General features: G+C 36.7%; 2 protein-coding genes across 6 annotated transcripts in view; both read left to right on the top strand.

Moving 5' to 3' along the window:
• The window catches only part of app (Palmitoyltransferase app), a 540773-nt gene that overhangs the window by 292308 nt on the left and 229411 nt on the right, over positions 1 to 19054 (top strand). The gene's annotated exons all lie outside the window — the stretch shown is intronic.
• Positions 13328 to 14512, top strand: LOC142234723 (uncharacterized). The gene has a single exon (XM_075305892.1). It carries the CDS (start codon positions 13589 to 13591, stop codon positions 14510 to 14512), a length of 924 nt encoding a protein of 307 aa, XP_075162007.1. The 5' UTR covers positions 13328 to 13588.

Genomic DNA, 19054 nt, shown 5'->3' with positions numbered 1-19054 from the left:
TCGCATTTTTTATATTTTTTGTGGTTAGGTTAAAATTTTTCTACGAAGAAAAGGTTTTATTATTTTATTTTAGTTTATTTTTTGATATTTTGATCTTTCCCTTGAATTTTGTCAAAATTTTGTTTCAGTAGACGATTTTCTCAAAATTTTATTTCTATAGAAAAATTTTTCAAAATTTTATTTCTATAGAAAATTTTTTCAAAATTTTATTTCTATAAAAAATTTTCTCAAAATTTTATTTCTATAGAAAATTTTCTCAAATTTTTATTTCTATAGAAAATTAAGTCAACATTTTTTTTCTGTAGAATATTTTCTCAAAATGTTATTTCTATCGAAAATTTTATTTTTATGGAAAGTGTTCTCGAAATTTTTATTTCTATAGAAAATTGAAGTACCTCTTAGCTGGAGAGGAATATTTTGCAAAATCTACAAAAACTTCAAGAACCAAACAGTAAAATATCTACCACTTGGTGGTATCGAAGCCTCTGCAAAGTGGTTTCACCGTAATGTGAAACGTCTTTCACACTCGGCTATAAGAAGGTCCCTTGGCATTGAGCTAAACATTGAACTTTTGGTATCACAATGGACTGAAGAGTCTAATAGAGCTTAAAATATCGAGCTATAGTGACAGCTAACCTCTCATAACCTACATAACATCCCAGCAAGAAAAGACATTCCAAACAAGTCTTGGGTGCCCAAAGTAATAATGAAGGATCGGCAACAGATGGCTTAGTTCGGGATATATGACTCAGACAATACTGAAACTATATTCATTTCATATCCTCATTTCATAACTTTTATTTCTAGTATGTGTCACTTGCCCACACACAAAATTTTTTTTCTGATTCAATCACGAAGTTAATTGATCCAATTAATTTTTTAATTGAAATGTCTTCAATCACAGAAATGATAATATCAATTAAAAAATTAATTAAAGGTCAATTAAAAATGAATTGATCCAATTAAAAAATTAATTGATACTATTAATTTGTGTGATTGAATTTTGTTTCAATTAAAAAATTTGTTGATTCAATTAAATTTTTAATTGAATATTTTTTGAAACTCAATTAAAATTTTAATTGGAAATTTTTTCGTGAAATTTTTTTCTGTGCAGAGTGTAAACAACATAGTTTTGTTTAGGCTCTCAATATGTCAAGTTTCGTGCCAACAAAACAGCATTTGTGGAAGTTTTGATTTTTCAGATTTTTCATTAATTTCGATTAGTCTCCGAAGCTTTGCCGGACTGTGATTTTTCGGTTTTAACATACAAGAGAAGATGTGTGCATTTCAGAAAATTGAGAAAAAGTGATTTTAATGTGGCAGGCAAAGGACGTCCAGGTCAGTCGAAGAAGTTCGAAGAGTATTCGATGCCTCATCGAGTCTCAAATAAAAGAGAAACTTGCCAAATAGTTTGAAATTACACCATTTGCCATTGATTGGAGCTATTGGGAATGATTCAAAAGCAAGAAAATGGAGTACCATGCAAATTGATGTCGAGAGACGTAGAAAGGCGATTTTCACTTGCGAACAGCTACTCCAAAGGTAACGAAGAGAAGGTTGTTTGCATCGCATCGTTTCTGGTGATGAAAAGGGGAACACCGCACATAGCACCGGAGAAAATAGACCTCCCACGGCCCAATTAGGATCAGTCAAGCTCAGCTCAATACCTATCTATCTATCAGTGATTGATAGCAGCGTAGCTGATGTGTGTCCAATTTTCAACCAAGCGCCACATGACACGCGTCATCTTTTCTCTTGTCCAGGTAAACCTACACGACTCACCACCAGATCACTCTGGACACCTCCCACCTTAGTCGCAGAATTCCTTGATCTGGATACAAGCTGAAGTACCAAAGCGCATAACATAAAAATGGATGAAATCACAACAAACTGTTACAACAACAAAAATGGATTCTATACGGCAATCACAAGCGAAAAAATTATATGGTTACCACGGCCATGTCTCAAAAACTAAGGGAAAGCCGAATATCCATGAAAATAAGCTTATCTTGGGTATCAGCTGGATATGGCGTACTATAAGCTATTGAATCTGAATGAAACGAGCCCAGAAATTGCTCCTTCTGATTATCACTTGTTCCGATAGATGACTCATGACCTGGCTGAATAGCATTTTTATTCTTATGGGGAAGCCAAAAATTGGGTCGATTTCTGGATTGAGTCAAAAGAAGAGTTTTTTTTTTTTTGTCATGGAATCCATATGTTGCCGGAGGAATACGAAGTGTGACCAGCGAAGAAGAATTTCACAAACATTTGAAAAAAAAAAATCCCGCATGTTTAAATTGCGCTACCAATTGCTTGGATCTGGAAGTAATACACATTTGGTTCATTTACATAGGCTTGTCATACGACGGACATAATCCATTTGGAAGTTCATTTGAAAAATAAAAAAAAACAATCTCAGTAATGCTAATGACATTTCTGAGCATTTCAAATCTTCTCTAAGTGTGAAACGTCTTTTCAGACTCGGCTATAAGGTCTCCTGCCTTTGAACTAAATATAGAATAGCGCAGCATTCATTGATGGGAAGGAAATTCAACACTTGCGGTGACTTAGACTGAATAGTCTAAAATAAAGGGCTGCAACTATACCTAACCGAACCCACTTATCCATTCATTGAATGATGCTTCACTTAATTTTGTTTGCCAATGTAATTTTTGTAGTCTCTTAATTCCCCATTTTAAAGATTCAATTCGTTTGTTTGTTGGCTTTCTTGAAAATTTGATATTTTGCAACATCATAACATTGTAATTTTCCAAGTCATCATTTTTAATATGAACCACAAGGACTGAACAATTTTGACAGAGTGCCATTACAAGAAGATTGGCTATTTTGTGACATAAGTTTTCATTTTTGGACATTCAGACTTAAGCCACGTACAAACAATTTGTCACAATCACTTAAAAGGGACTGCTACTGCTGCTGCCGTTATCCATTGCTGCTGCTGTGGCCCAATTCACAGTGTATGGTTTTTCGTCAAAGTTTTGCAATCTCTCTCCGTTCTCCCCCACCCCCTTTACTAACATCAAGCAAGTCACCAACGCCACAGGACCTCATTAATTTACCATCATCATCAGCATTAGAGTGTTGTGAGAACAGCTCTTATCGTCATAACATTTGTTACCACTTAAAATCTGGTGAAACGTAAACAAAGTTTATAGTGGTGTGGACGTTGTCTTGTATTCTTCGTATGAGTGTGTCAAGATGTGTGAGTGCGATGCAAACTTTATGTCTTGGGTCAATATTTGTTTAGGATTCATCGTTTAGAATTTTTATGCTGCAGGAAGTTATTTTGCTAATTCCATAAACATCCTACAGAAAATGACAATCGACTACGTTTCTGATGATGCCCTATGGTTTGCCATTTAGTTAGAGTTTTGTCATAAACTTTGCTACATGGAAAAATATTTTCGTGTATTGGAAAATGGTTTCCCCATTATAAAGTTTAGGGCAAATAAAGCATTTGGTATGACCAAATTGATGACAACCAATACTTAGTAGTTGAACTTTAAATATTGATCAAGGAACACAAAGTATTACGGACGAACTCCAACAAATGGAGAGTCATATTTTAACCAATCTAGGGAATCAAAATATTTTTAGTCTTTTGCTCTCCTTAGAACAAGAAATTCCTTTTTTGGGATGACGGGGTACAAACAAGTATTGCGAAGACCGTACTGCGCATAGGATTCTCATAGTGAAACTCAACCCCATAGTGTGGATACTATATTCAGTTTTTGCACCGAAAAATTGTACGCTATCAACGCTTCAAGAGTTTTCCGCCCATATATTTCTGCACTATTGGGTTAGAGTTTTGATGGAAAACCGAACATTATGTTCGAAAAATTCTTAACCAGATAATGCGCCCTCTATCGAAAAAAGTGGTAATCAGAAGTATCAATGTCTGGCTTATACAAGGGGGTGAGGTAGGACTTCGATGTGTTGGGGCCTATTCCCAACTCTCCGGCCTTAGTCAAACAACACTTGGAGACGCCCGTACGGATTGTATTTTTCCTCTGGTATAACAGTAGTTGTAATGGGCAGAAAATTAACTCACTCTCGAAGGCGCAGATCACTATTGATGTGATAGTCTTATGGAGCCACAAATGCCCCCCGGGGCAGAAAATATTGAAAGAAAAATAATCATTTGATGTTTCCATTTTAGCAATTCAGTTGGTTTATTTTATACACTTTTACATTTTAGTTTTTGATTTATTTACGACTATCTCTATATGTCACTTATTGTTTGCCACCGTTGACGATTTCTTATTAGAATTATTTTCTGTTTACTTATTTACAATCGTTGATTAATTGTTTCTGTGTGTTTTCGCACACAGACGATGGTTTAGCTTCGCGCTCTATTATTCTTTCTCTCACCTCCTCTTCTCTTTAGACTACAGTGATCCCTTCGTATCACCCAACGGCGGGAAACAATGGTATGGAGGACGAAACGTTCACGCAATTAGGGATGGCAATTAAAGGCAATATTTGGTGTCGCATAACGACAAGGTGTTCACACTTATTCGTGCGTGAACACGATCTGTCTTCGGATTTGTCGTCGATGTTGTGGCATGACTGGGGTACTTTTTCGCTTAGTATAGTTGCAGTGGATCCACTTTTCATAACCAGTAAGGATGCAATGCAAAAATTTTTTCCTTTGTTGCCTTTGGAGCAGCTGTTCGCAAGTAAAACTCGCATGTCGACGTATCTCGGCTTTAGCTCTTGCGGTAGCCAATTTCCTAGATTTTGTTATATTCCCAATAGTTTCAATCGATAGAAAACGTGTAACTTACAACAATTTGTCAAGTTCTTCTTGCGTTTGAAATGAGTCCTCATAGTGTAAGGCCTTCAAAGACGCTTCTTGCATCTTCTTCTTCTTCTTCTTCGACCTTCCAATTTTTTGATACCATTTTGGTAGTACTCCTTCGGTTTTGCCTCAAAATAGGCCTCAGTTTCGGCGATCACCTCTTCATTGCAGCCAAATTTTTTCCCTGCGAGCATCCTTTTGAGGTCTGAGAACAAGAAAAAGTCGCTTGAGGCCAGATCTGGAGAATACGGTGGGTGGGGAAGCAATTCGAAGCTCAATTCATGAATTTTTGCGCGGCATCCATTTTGCACAGAGCTTTCGCATATCCAAATATTGATGAATGATATGACCAACACGTTCCTTTGATATCTTTAAGGCCTCTGCTATCTCGATCAACTTCATTTTACGGCCATCCAGAATCATTTCGTGGATTTTTTTGATGTTTTCGTCGGTAACCACCGCTTTCTGGCGTCCACTGCGTTCACCGTCCTCCGTGCTCATTTCACCTCGCTTGAATTTTGCATAACAATCAATTATTGTTGATTTCCCTGGGGCAGAGTCCGGAAACTCATTATCAAGCCAAGTTTTTGCTTCCACCTTATTTTTTCCCTTCAGAAACCAGTATTGTATCAAAACACTAAATTCCTTTTTTTCATTTTTTTAACAATAACACATGTTGCTTCACAAAAGACGCTCTATTTCACAAACTAATTGACTTACAGACATCAAATTTTGACACGAATCATTTGAAGATTGGTACTATATAAAAATAATATGCATTTAATACTAGCGACGCCATCTATGTGTCAGACCGAGGACTTATCAGCCTACCTGTTATGGACTGAATGTTTCTACGGGATGCCATTGTATCTAACTGAGCTAAACTACTAGAAGAGCATAATCGTAATGAAAATATTATATGCTCGCTATATATATCTTGACTTATTCTTCGAATATAATCGCTAGGGTCCTGTGTCTGTACTACGTGTATGAAAAAAAAATAATTTTCAGCCTTCTCTTAAATGGATGTATAATATTCGCGAAGACCTAGTCTATCTATTATGTATTTTTGTTTCCCATTCTCATCCGAAAAAATTGAGATACGTGCTACCATTTTCACTACCAATCTCTCGTAGGCTAGATAAAAAACAAAACAAAGCTATGTAGCTCCTCTAAGCTGAAATAGCAAATGGGAAAGAGGCAAAAATGGTCTTAGTGAAAAGAACAATGTCAAACATAATTACGTCAAGATACGTGCTCCTCATTTCCCTTTCACTTTCCCCATGAAAATCTTTTATTCTGACAAACTTAAAACCACGTACACATTGACCTCCACTCTGTGGTTAAGGTAAGAAGAGGGGATAGCTTGACATTTGAAAACCCCCCCTTCAACCAAATATAAAATGAAAAAAGACAAAAAGACTCTTGTTCATAAAACCATCCAGGACGGAGCATAAAATATATATCGTATTCAGGTCGTATAGCTCCAGATTTAAACTAGCTAAAGTTAAGTAAAATGATTTTTTTTAGATTTTAAGTTTTAAGTTCTTCTTGGTTTCAGACAAATATTTATTCTACTGAAATCAAATCCTTTTTTCAAATTATATGCCTTAAAGTTTGAGAACTACTGGAGTACTACTGTGGTTAGCCCCCAGCATCTGACAGAAGCTAATAGAGATTGCCCTTGACCACAAAGGGTAGAAACAAAGTAAATTTATAGATGAAGAAGAGCTATGGGGTCTTATAAACCTGAGGTTAATTAGCTTCTTTCTGTTGGCAAGAAATACATTAAAAAATTTCCAAATTTCTTGTCTTATACAAATCACTCTTAAGTTGTTGTTTTGGTTTCACTGAAGTGTAAATAAAACTTCTTAACAATATTCCTAAACTTTTACTTAATTACATTAAGAACCTTTGCCCCAAACCCTAAAGTAGGCTATGAAATTTTCTATTTTTCTGAGGGTGCCTAAAAGTAGGCTTTGATTGTGTTGCTGTTAGTTACTCGTTTTTTTTTTTATTCCACTGCCACCACCATCATCACCACTACGGATAGTTAGTTTGAAAAGTTTTCTACTTTGTGTGTTTACTTTGCAATCCAATATGCTATTAAGACATTTTTAATTAAAACGTAAAAGGGGGTTCCCATTCCCATAGTATTTGTTGTACTGTCAAAGGTGGGATTTTTTTTTATGAAATAAAGTATAATAAAATTTGACCCATTTATCTAAAATTAAAGGACCAATTTATTAGCTAAGGCCGTTGCTAGTATTTGCCATACATTAAAAAATGGATACAAAACAACCAGCTAAAAATTCGGTTACAAATAAAAAATTGGTTACAAATAAGCGTTAGACAAAATAATCTTTTAGACTGATGAGGAAAAATTTCACATCAAAACTTAAGTCAACAAGTAAAATTTTTCCATCTGGGTCTTGGAAAACCCAAGAGTTGCTGTTGAGAAGGGAGACACCGTGGTGCAATGGTTAGCATGCCCGCCTTGCATACACAAGGTCGTGGGTTCGACTCCTGCTTCGAGCGAACACCAAAAAATTTTTCAGCGGTGGATTATCACACCTCAGTAATGCTGGTGACATTTCTGAGGGTTTCAAAGCTTCTCTAAGTGGTTTCACTGCAATGTGGAACGCCGTTCGGACTCGGCTATAAAAAGCAGGTCCTTTGTCATTGAGCTTAACATGGAATCGGGCAGCATTCAGTGATAAGAGAGAAGTTCACCAATGTGGTATCACAATGGACTGAATAGTCTAAGTGAGCCTGATGCATCCGGCTGCCACCTAACCTAACCTAACCTGCTGTTGAGAAACCTCTCTACCCTGTTCTGTGACTGGATCAATGGGTCTGAGGTTTGACCAAAAGTTTAGGTTTTTTACGCTCGTAGTTGGATGGTATTGTTATGGACAACGTTGCTATACAATCCATTGCTCTTATATGGGATATGGTCTTATAAGCGTGATGGTGGTTGCCATTTGGCTGATATTGCTTTACATTATTGAACAAAAAGTGGGTGTCCTGGAGAGTATGTCAAAAGCACCAAAAGACACCAATAGTAGTAAATGGATATATGACTCCAGAGATTGTACTTGTTGTGGACTGTACGAGGGCGGTTCGGAAACTTCTTAGCCCATCAATGAAAGAGAATAGTTAGAATATCAAAAATATTTTTATTTTTCAATATAATCTCCTGAGACTTCAATACACTTAGTCCAACGCTTTTCAAGCAATTCTATCCCTTGATTAAAATAGTTTTCCTCAAGGTCTTCAAAATAGTGGTTTACAACTGCAATTGCATCTTCATTTGAGGTAAAACGCTTGCCAGCAAGGATTTTTTTTTAGATTTGGGAACAAGTAACAGGTTTGCTGATAAGTCCCCGGTCTAACAAAGAAAAATACATTCTTTTTTGTCAAAATTCGTTTTTATTATTCAACTTAGTTCCCTTCAAGAGCGATACAACGATTATAACGACCTTCCAATTTTTGGTAGTACTCCTTCGGTTGTGCCTCAAAATAGGCCTCAGTTTCGGCGATCACCTCTTCATTGCAGCCAAATGTTTTCCCTGCGAGCATCCTTTTGAGGTCTGAGAACAGGAAAAAGTCGCTGGGCGCCAGATCTGGAGAATACGGTGGGTGGGGAAGCAATTCGAAGCCCAAAACATGAATTTTTGCCATCGATCTCAATGACTTGTGGCACGGTGCTTTGTCTTGGTGGAACAACACTTTTTTCTTCTTCATATGGGGCCGTTTTGCCGCGATTTCGCTCCAATAACGCCATATAATAGTCACTGTTGATGGTTTTTCCCTTCTCAAGATAATCGATAAAAATTATTCCATGCGCATCCCAAAAAACAGAGGCCATTACTTTGCCAGCGGACTTTTGAGTCTTTCCACGCTTCGGAGACGGTTCACCGGTCGCTGTCCACTCAGCCGACTGTCGATTGGACTCAGGAGTTTAGTGATGGGCCATGTTTCATCCATTGTCACATATCGACGGAAAAACTCGGGTGTATTACGAGTTAACAGCTGCAAACACCGCTCAGAATCATCAACACGTTGTTGTTTTTGGTCAAATGTGAGCTCGCGCGGCACCCATTTTGCACAGAGCTTCCGCATATCCAAATATTGATGAATGATATGACCAACACGTTCCTTTGATATCTTCAAGGCCTCTGCTATCTCGATCAACTTTATTTTACGGTAATTCAAAATTATTTTGTGGATTTTTTTTTGATGTTTTCGTCCTTAACCACCTCTTTCGGGCGTCCACTGCGTTCACCGTCCTCCGTGCTCATTTCACCACGCTTGAATTTTGCATACCAATCAATTATTGTGGATTTCCCTGGGGCAGAGTTCGGAAACTCATTATCAAACCAAGTTTTTGCTTCCACCGTATTTTTTCCCTTCAGAAAACAGTATTTTATCAAAACACGAAATTCCTTTTTTCCATTTGTTTTTTCACAATAACAAAAGTTGCTTCACAAAAAACGCTCTATCTCACAAACTAATTGACTTACAGACGTCAAATTTTGACACGAATCATTTGAAGGTTGGTACTATATAAAAATAATATGCATTTAATACTAGCGACGCCATCTATGTGTCAGACCGGGGACTTATCAGCCAACCTGTTAGCACAAAACGCGCGGTATAAACAGAAAAAAGTTAAGTGTTTTGGAAACATCCATCTCTGCTATGAACACATGTTAAATTTTGTTTCGATCTGGCAACCCAACGAAGTTTCCGAACTGACCTCGTAGTTGAAAATTGCAGATGCAGAAAAGACAGTGTATGGGTCTGAGACTGCAACCAGATTGAAAGAAGGAGATATACCAGTGAGGAATTTAGTGCACACGGAAAGAGTTTTGATGGTATAATGGTTCGACGTTTCTCCAAGAACATGAGATTTATCAAAGAATCCATTAAGGATTCGTTTTTGCATCATCAACAAAAACAAATAACCATGTCTCCAGGTTTCTAAGGCCTTTTATTGTGATCTTTTGTAATAAACTTCCTGTCTTTGAAAGAAAATTTTCATTTAACATCATCATATGTCGTTAAACTTTGTCTAAGAACTTTGGTAGCCGTCATTTATTTTCCCTCTCTAAGTGCTCAAGCATCTCCACAATAATAGGCCTTTGTTATGGTTTTTTTTTCTTTCATTTGCCGCATCTCCGTTTCAAATTACAACATTAGCTACAACACAATGTGTAACTGCTAATAATAACAATAATAAAATATTTTCATTATATTTTTCAGCTTAGTTTAGTTTTGTTTGAAAATCTCTTAAAGTTCCACTTGATGTTTGTTCTCTTCTTTGTTGGTTGTTTTTCTACATTTTTTTGCTTTTATGCAAAATTATTTCATCTCCAAAGGAACAAAAGCAGTTCTTGAAATGTACTCTTCCATCATCACAAGTATGTGATTTTTTCTTTGAATGTGAAGAGCATCATACAAAAACACTACACAAATGATGTGAAACTCACGAGCTTTCTGTTTATGAAATTGTTATTTTTAAATTTTGTTTTATTTTTTTCTTTTTTGCGCGTGTGTGTTAAAGTAAGCAAAGAAGCCAAGCTTTCTTGTATACCTCCCTACCTCCCTCAACCATCTTCCTCATTTTTATTTTCTATTGTTGTTGAGTTTTAAGCAAAGCCAACTAATTTTTAAGGACAAAACTTGTAAAATGTAAATGCTAGTCTCAAGTCCATGTTTCATGTTGTATTTGATGTGAGTAGAAGAGCTTATTTTGTATTGTCTTGTGTATGTGCAGAATGTGTTTGGTTTCCATTAAATGTTTTATTTTTGCTACAGACACCCAAAAGTATGCCATGATAATATATGTGCGCCTAAAAGATATCTTATTAAAATTACACTGCACTGAACTTTTTGTTTTTGCCCTTGTTTTTACCCTCTCTCTCTCTCTGTCTCACTCTCTACGGTATCTGCAAAAGAAATATTCAAAATTCTGGTCTTGATGTTGCTGCAAGTGATAGCACTGCTATAAAATGTTTAAAAAATCTTTCCAAGAAAATATTAGGCAAATTTATATACTCTCCAGCCCTTGCCATAAGGTTGCCGGCATATAAAAGTATGCTTTACTTTTCCTATGAATAGGTATTCCTAAAAGTATGCTAATGAAAATATATTCATTTTGCTATTATGAGCATAGAAAAACGTTTTTTTCTTAAATATTCTTCCCGGGTTCATTCTCATATTTCACATTCTAAATTTTATTTTATTTTTTATTTTATTCGGTTTACATTGCTATTTTTCCTTCGTTGTTACAACATTTTGTCAACGAACAAGGACTAAACAGCTAGAGGACCGGAGAAGAGCAATACCCAAAATGATAACAAAAATTCTTGTGTTGCAACCTGAATTCTTGTAAATTGTAGATGACACACATTTTTGAGGATCTGGGTTACTAGATTCCGTGTCGTATGACAGTGTGTATGTGTGTGCGAATCTGTGTGCGTTTGTAGTATTACTACGCTACACACTTGCACCCATATTCATTGTTTGGTCGGTCGTTATTCCTCGTTGTCTCTGGTTCGATATTCGTCTTCCAGTCATCCAAAAACACGAGGAGAGCATAAATGCGGCTGTAGTAGAACAGCTGCAGTGGTATTTATTTGTGTGTGTGTGTGGTAGTTCACGTGAACTTGTGTCATACTTTCCCTATTTGTTTTGGATATAGCGTATATGAATGCCGCACATTCTTGCATTGTGTATCCTCCTCGCATCCTCATGGCATTCATGTATTCGTGATGCCGCACAATTACTCTCTCCTAGTGGCATATTTGTGTTTACTGTTAGGCGCTTGCAAAGAGACCTATGGCAGTCATGTACAAAAACAAAAAATTAGGGAGCCCAACAAACAAGGCCACATTTATATTCAGGTTGCAATTTTGCTTCGTTATTGTTATTGCTCTTGATGCTGCTCTATGCTCTTCCTTGATTTGATTCTGTTGCCAGTTTTTCCATACCGTATCCCATTGTTGTTTTGTTTGTTCAATGTTTTCCGATTTTATTTTGTTTATCATTCCGTTTTTTATTTTTGTTTACTTTCAACTTTTCTCGTTGTCGTCCACTTCGTTTGTTTTTTGAGCTTCGTTTATTGTCCTAGAATGCCTCTGAACTTTGTTGTGTTATGATGCGATGCCGTGTTTACCCGTTGGCATTTATTTCCACTAAAATAGCTACGTTTTAATCCTTTAACACGTGATGCAATTTCGAAGTCACCAACTTTGTGTGAACAAGGGACACTAGGCTAGATGGGATTGCAAACTTAGAGAATAGGGGGGAAAAAATTACAATTACCTTCCGCCATAAGAAAGCCGCCACAACTTCGTTGTCGTTGCCGTTGACATTGATATTTTTGTGCTTTTTTTTTTAATGGGCCTACAAATGTCATTTTTACTTTTGTATGCCACCTTGTTGTTATGACGTGCCACTTTTTTGTAAAGTTCTTTCTGGTTTTACTTTTAAGAATACAACTTCAAAAATGTTGTTTCGGAGAAAACATTATTGTTTGTGTGCAATGTTTTCAAGCTGATTCATTTGGGACCCACCGTGGTGCAATGGTTAGCATGCCCGCCTTGCATACACAAGGTCGTGGGTTCGATTCCTGCTTCGACCGAACACCAAAAAGTTTTTCCGCGGTGGATTATCCCACCTCAGTAATGTTGGTGACATTTCTGAGGGTTTCAAAGCTTCTCTGAGTGGTTTCACTGCAATGTGGAACGCCGTTCGGACTCGGCAATAAAAAAGAGGTCCCTTGTCATTGAGCTTAACATCCATTGATAAGAGAGAAGTTCACCAATGTGATATCACAATGGAATAGTCTAAGTGAGCCTGATAAATACATCGGGCTGCCACATAACCTAAGCGGATTCATTTGGTGCCTGAAAGTATGCAACAACTTTAATAAAACCTTTAAATAGTGGACAAAATTGGTTACTCCACTGAAGTATCAATTTTTATTAAGATATCAGAAATTTTATATAAAACTGATGTAAATAAAAACATGTCATTGTTTGTGTCCCCTGTTTAAAATAGAGTGGTTTGTGGCCTTACCAGTTTTTTTTTTAATGTTCGTTTCGACTTTTGCGATTAATGAAAATTCGACTTTTTGACGAGTGGTTAGCACATAAATAGCACCACCATGTTCTTTCTCCTTTCAACTCAATCAATACTTTTAGATATTTTTTTCATAAAAGTGGACTATGGCCACTTGATTCGATATTAAAACAACCGAAAGTCTTTTGGCCGAACTAGAAGATTACAAAAATTCGACTTCGAAAAGTCGAACAAATTACAAAAATTCGACATCGACCTTTTCGCCTTTTTTCATGACAAAAAGTCGAATGACACTGTTTTTATAGCCTGCGCCACACTGTGGAACAGGGTATTATAAGTTAGTGCATAAACGGTAATACGGTCAAAATTTGGTCAAGGGAAAACGCGTGTAAATCTGTTGTTATATATTGAAAGCTATCTAAATACTTTATAATTAACCAATATCTAATAAGCTTTGATTTTACGTACCATCAATACCATAAATTACAACTATAATTTTAGTACCAAAAATATCAACATGTAAATAGTAATGTTAAGATCATTTCAAATAAATAGTTTTAGTTTCACTTCAACCACCAATCAGTGCGTTTCGAATATAACAAGTGGCGACGAGCAAAAAAAAAAAAAAAAAAAAAACAACAAAAACGGCAACTGTAAGAAGACAAGACAACAATGGCTACAGACACACGAGGATTTGAGTTGCTTTTACAGCAACAGCAAGAGTTTACCAGGAACATACTTTTACAACAACAACAGTGGATGAAAGCTATTTTGGAAGGCAAAACAGAAATTGCACAAGAAGCCAAACCTTCAGCTCAACAGCCAATGGTACCTGCGTTTCACAAATTTAATAAGGAGCAGCAGCAGTGGGACTCATACATACAGCAATTAGAACAACATTTTGTGGCATACGCAGTGATGTCGGCAGACAAACAAAAATCGTTTTTTCTTTCCTGGTGTGGTGCTGAGGTGTTTGATTTGCTCAAGAATTTGTTTGGTGTAGTTAGTCTTGAGAATCAAACATACAAAGAATTGACTGAAAAGCTAACAGAGCATTTCGCAGTTACTCACCACATAGTAGCAGCGCGATATTCATTTTTCAGACGAGAGATGAAGAGCGGGCAGACATATAAGGAATGGGTCGCAGACCTTCGTGGTTTGGCGAGAGCATGTAAGTTTGTGTGTAGTGCAGAGGCATGTGCAGGCAACTACGTTGATGATATGATTCGAGATCATATCATCGTACACACACCACACGATTCTGTCCGCGCCGCAGCATTGCAAAAGCCGAATGCAAAACTCTCCGATGTATTACTCATAGCAGAATCATTCGAAACAACAACAAGAACAGTGGCAGCGATCAAAGAAACTCCTAATGAAAAATTGATGGACATCAACAACGTAAAGAAACAACCGTATGTAAACAAAAAAACGCAAAAATATAAATCGTGTTCGGGGTGTTTTAGCTCGCACAAACGCGACGAGTGTAAATTCAAAAACGCTGTATGCAATAAATGTGGACGAAAGGGACACATAGCGGTTGTATGTATGTCAAAGAATGAAAACAAAAATGAACAAAAAAAAAATATAGCGTAATGCAAAATACAGAAACAACATAGATGTGATCGACACAAAAGAACGTACAAGAAACATAGATGTGGTCGATACAATTTTTGATATTAATGTTGAGGTGAATTCGGAAAATTCTAAAAGTGTAATTGATGTAATAATTAATAATAGATCAATAAGATTTCAAATGGACTCTGGCGCGTCGATTTCCATTATTAATTTACAGACATATAATTTGTTAAATAAGCCTAAATTATTAAAAACAAATAGAGTATTGTACGGATTCGGTAAAAAAATTATACCATTACTTGGCGAATTGCATACGAAAATGGAATGCGGAAATTGTGAAAAGGACGTAATTTTAATTGTTGTTAACACGGACTCTGGTGACAATTTGTTTGGTCATGATTTATTTAAAATATTCGGTTTTCAAATTGTTAAAATAAATTCCATAGCTAATGAAGAACAAATACGTGTAAATGAACTTTGTGAAAAATTTCGCGATGTTTTCTCGCCATGTCTAGGAACGATAAGGGACTTTAAAGCTAGCATACGCCTTAAACCAGACGCGCAACCAAAATTTTTCAGAAGTCGTCCTATACCATTCGCGCAAATGGATCAATTTAAGCAGGAATTGGAGAGACTTATTGCCGCAAAAATAGTCCAACCTGTAAGATTTAGTGATTGGGCTTCTCCCATAGTTTTAGCAAAGAAACCAAACAATATGATTCGGATATGTTGCGATTTTAAAGTGGCAGTTAATTCACAGATAGAAGTCGAACAGTATCCTTTGCCAACAAGGGAGAATTTGCTTCATGCGGTAAGAGATGGAAAATATTTTTCTAAAATAGATTTGAAGGATGCCTATCTTCAAATGGAGCTTGATGATGCATCAAAAACAATAATGGTCATAAATACACCACTGGGTTTATTTCAATACCAACGTCTACCTTACGGTATCGCAAGCGCTCCAGCCATTTTCCAAAAATACATCGAGCAATTGTTGCAAGGAATACGGGGTTGTGCTAATTACCTTGATGACATCATAATATCAGCTCCTACATTATCTGAACATTTCCAGCGCCTCGAAAAAGTTCTATCAATTTTATCAACAAATGGGATTCGGTGTAAACGAGAGAAATGTGTATTTTTACAAAACAAAATCACGTATCTTGGCCGTCAAATAAGTTCCGAGGGAATTCTTCCGGACGAGTCTGGTGTACTGGCAGTTAAAAACTTAAAGCCACCGAAAAATATTAAAGAACTTGAAGCTTTCATGGGTAAAGTGAATTATTATCACAACTTTGTTCCGAATTTTGCAGAAGTCGCAGCTCCAATAAATATGTTGCGTCGAAAAAACGTTACTTTTCGATGGGGAAAGGAACAACAAAAATCTTTCGACGAACTCAAAAATTACATCGCTAACGCAACGCAATTAGCACAATTTCAAGATGATATACCTATTATTCTAGCTACCGATGCATCTTCTTTCGGTATAGGAGCCGTGATTTCTCATCTGTATCCTGACGGCGTGGAGAGACCAATTGCTTTCGCGTCTAAGACGCTGGACAAACACCAGATAAAATATAGTCAGATAGAAAAGGAAGGACTTGCGATTATATTTGGCGTCAAGCGATTTCATCAATTTTTGTATGGCCGCAAGTTCATCCTCATCACAGATCACAAACCTCTGGTAAGCCTATTTCATCCAAATAAAAATTTACCGACAATGACTGCTCATAGAATACAGCGCTGGGCCATAACTCTTATGGCATATAATTTCGAGATAAGATATCGGAAGACCACCGATCATGGAAACGCAGATGCTTTATCACGTCTTCCTATTGGTACTGACGAAGACTTCGACAAGGAGGAAGCTTGTTTTCAGATAACTTTGGAAAATTTTCCAATGAAAGCAGAGATTGAAAAATTTTCGAAGAATGACGAAACTTTGCGCACAGTCTACAAATTTGTTAAAAATGGATGGCCAGAATTTATTCCCACCAACCAATCCAATCTAAAACCATTTTTTAATCGAAAGCATAATCTAACAATTCATAACAATATGCTTTGCGTAGAAACAGATCAAATTCGGGTTGTTATACCGAGCTCATTGAAAGAAAAGATTTTGAAGCTTTTGCATGACGGACATTGGGGAGTTGTTAAAATGAAACAACTAGCTCGACAACATGTATGGTGGAATAACATAGATGCAGACATTACCAAGGCAGCCTCAGAATGTGAAATTTGCAAAGTTCATAACCAAAGTCCAGCCAAGGAATACGAAAACTGGCCAAAATCTACAAAACCCTGGGAACGTGTACACGTAGATTTTGCTGGACCAATATTTAACAATATGTGGCTCATTTGTGTCGATTCGTATTCGCAATTTCCTTATGTTTCAGCAATGAGAAATATCACAACTGAAGACACAATTTCTGCGCTTTCAGCAATTTTCTCCATTGAAGGCGTTCCAAACACCATCGTAAGCGATAATGGACCACAACTTAGTTCTGAGAAATTTGAAAAATTTTGCACAACAACTGGAATACGACACATCAAAACTACTCCATTTCATCCGGCTTCCAATGGATTAGCGGAACGATTCGTCCGAACATTTAAGACATCTGTCAAAAAGAATATCGATGATAATTTTTCTATCAAAGATGCGGTACACAAATTTTTGTCAACGTATCGTTTCATACCAAATGCCGAGGGCAAGTCTCCAGCCGAATTGATGCGAGGCCGACCAGTTCGTACAGTTTGGTCTCAACTTTTGGAAACACCTGAAAAAAATTACGAGCAATTATCAAAACGACAAAAATACCAAATAAATGACACTGTTTTCATCAGAAATTACGCAAAAGGGAAAAAGTGGATTCCTGGAATTATAACAGCAAAAATTGGCAGAATAATTTTCATAATAAAAACAGAAACGGGATATTTCAGGCGACATTATAATCAAATAAAACCACGAAATACAGTCGTCATCGATCCTGATCTCTCTCAATCAAATAACGATGATATACAAGCTCAGCAATTTTCCGATCCATTAACTTTATCACCTTCACATTCCAACCAGCAATCAAATTCTACAGACGCAGGTGTATATTTGTCGAGCTCTCAAGAAAGTTCCAATTACAACAACAACTTCGAAGATCATCCAGAATTCGTCGAGAAGTATCTCGCTACGAACCAACTGATTTAGAGGGAATAAATAGTTCTTTTGTAATAAGATTTATATTTTCAAAATTTCTAAATGTTAATGAATTCTAAAAAAGAAATGAATTTCTGAAATTTATGTTATGTATGTATTATCAATTTTCAGAGGGGAGTAGTGTTATATATTGAAAGCTATCTAAATACTTTATAATTAACCAATATCTAATAAGCTTTGATTTTACGTACCATCAATACCATAAATTACAACTATAATTTTAGTACCAAAAATATCAACATGTAAATAGTAATGTTAAGATCATTTCAAATAAATAGTTTTAGTTTCACTTCAACCACCAATCAGTGCGTTTCGAATATAACATCTGTGAAATCGTTTATTTAAAAAAATCAAATTAAATTTCTTTTTCAAGTTCAATTAGTATAAAATTCAGGAAAAATATTCAGTTAGGCTTTCGCTTTTCCAAATCCGAATTGCCGGGCCTCACGCTTGACACCTGCCATCAGATTTTGTACAGCCACCTTCTTCGCCGCAGAAAGCCAGTTTGCCTTGAACTGCTGCTCGTCCTTAGCAGTTTTTTTGGTCTTCTTTAGGTTCCGCTTGACAATAGCCCAGTATTTCTCAATTGGGCGGAGCTCTGGTGTGTTGGGTGGGTTCTTGTCATTGGGAACCACCTGCACGTTGTTGGCGGCGTACCACTCCATGGCCTTTTTACCGTAATGGCAAGATGCCAAATCCGGCCAAAACAGTACGGAACAACCGTGTTTCTTCAGGAAAGGCAGCAGACGTTTATTCACACACTCTTTCACGTAAATTTCTTGGTTGACAGTCCCGGAAGCTATGAAAATGCTGCTTTTCAAGCCACAGGTACAGATGGCTTGAAACTACCGGCAACTTTCTTTGTCGACTCAGCGGCTTCCGGTTTTCGATTTACCCCCGATCCAGACTTCCTGGCTGTCGACAAACGTTCCCCAAACACTTTAATTACATTTGTAACGGTTGATTTGGCAACTTTTAGCGATTTTGCCAGCTTTGCGTGCGGGTAGCTCGGATTTTCGCGATGCGCGAGCAAAATTTTGATACGCTGCTCTTCTTGCTTGGACGGCATTTTGACAACTGAAGAGTGAATTCCAAAATCAAAATAGGAGCAACATTCTACACACACACACACCTTCAAAATGAGGGGTGTTCAGGTTTTTTAAATGCAAAATTGAAAGAAATACGTCATGTTTATGTTGACCAAATTTTGACCGTATCACCCTTTATGTTTGTAACACCCAGAAGAAGACGAGATAGACACATGGTGTCTTTGGCAATAATGCTCAGGGTGGGTCCCTGAGTCGATATAACCATCCGTCTGTCTGTGAACACATTTTTGTGATCAAAGTCTA

Source organism: Haematobia irritans, chromosome 4 (genome assembly GCF_050003625.1).
Source record: "Haematobia irritans isolate KBUSLIRL chromosome 4, ASM5000362v1, whole genome shotgun sequence".
Lineage (NCBI taxonomy): Eukaryota > Metazoa > Arthropoda > Insecta > Diptera > Muscidae > Haematobia > Haematobia irritans.
Note: the sequence above shows the minus strand (reverse complement) of the source record. Positions and strands in the feature narration are given on the sequence as shown.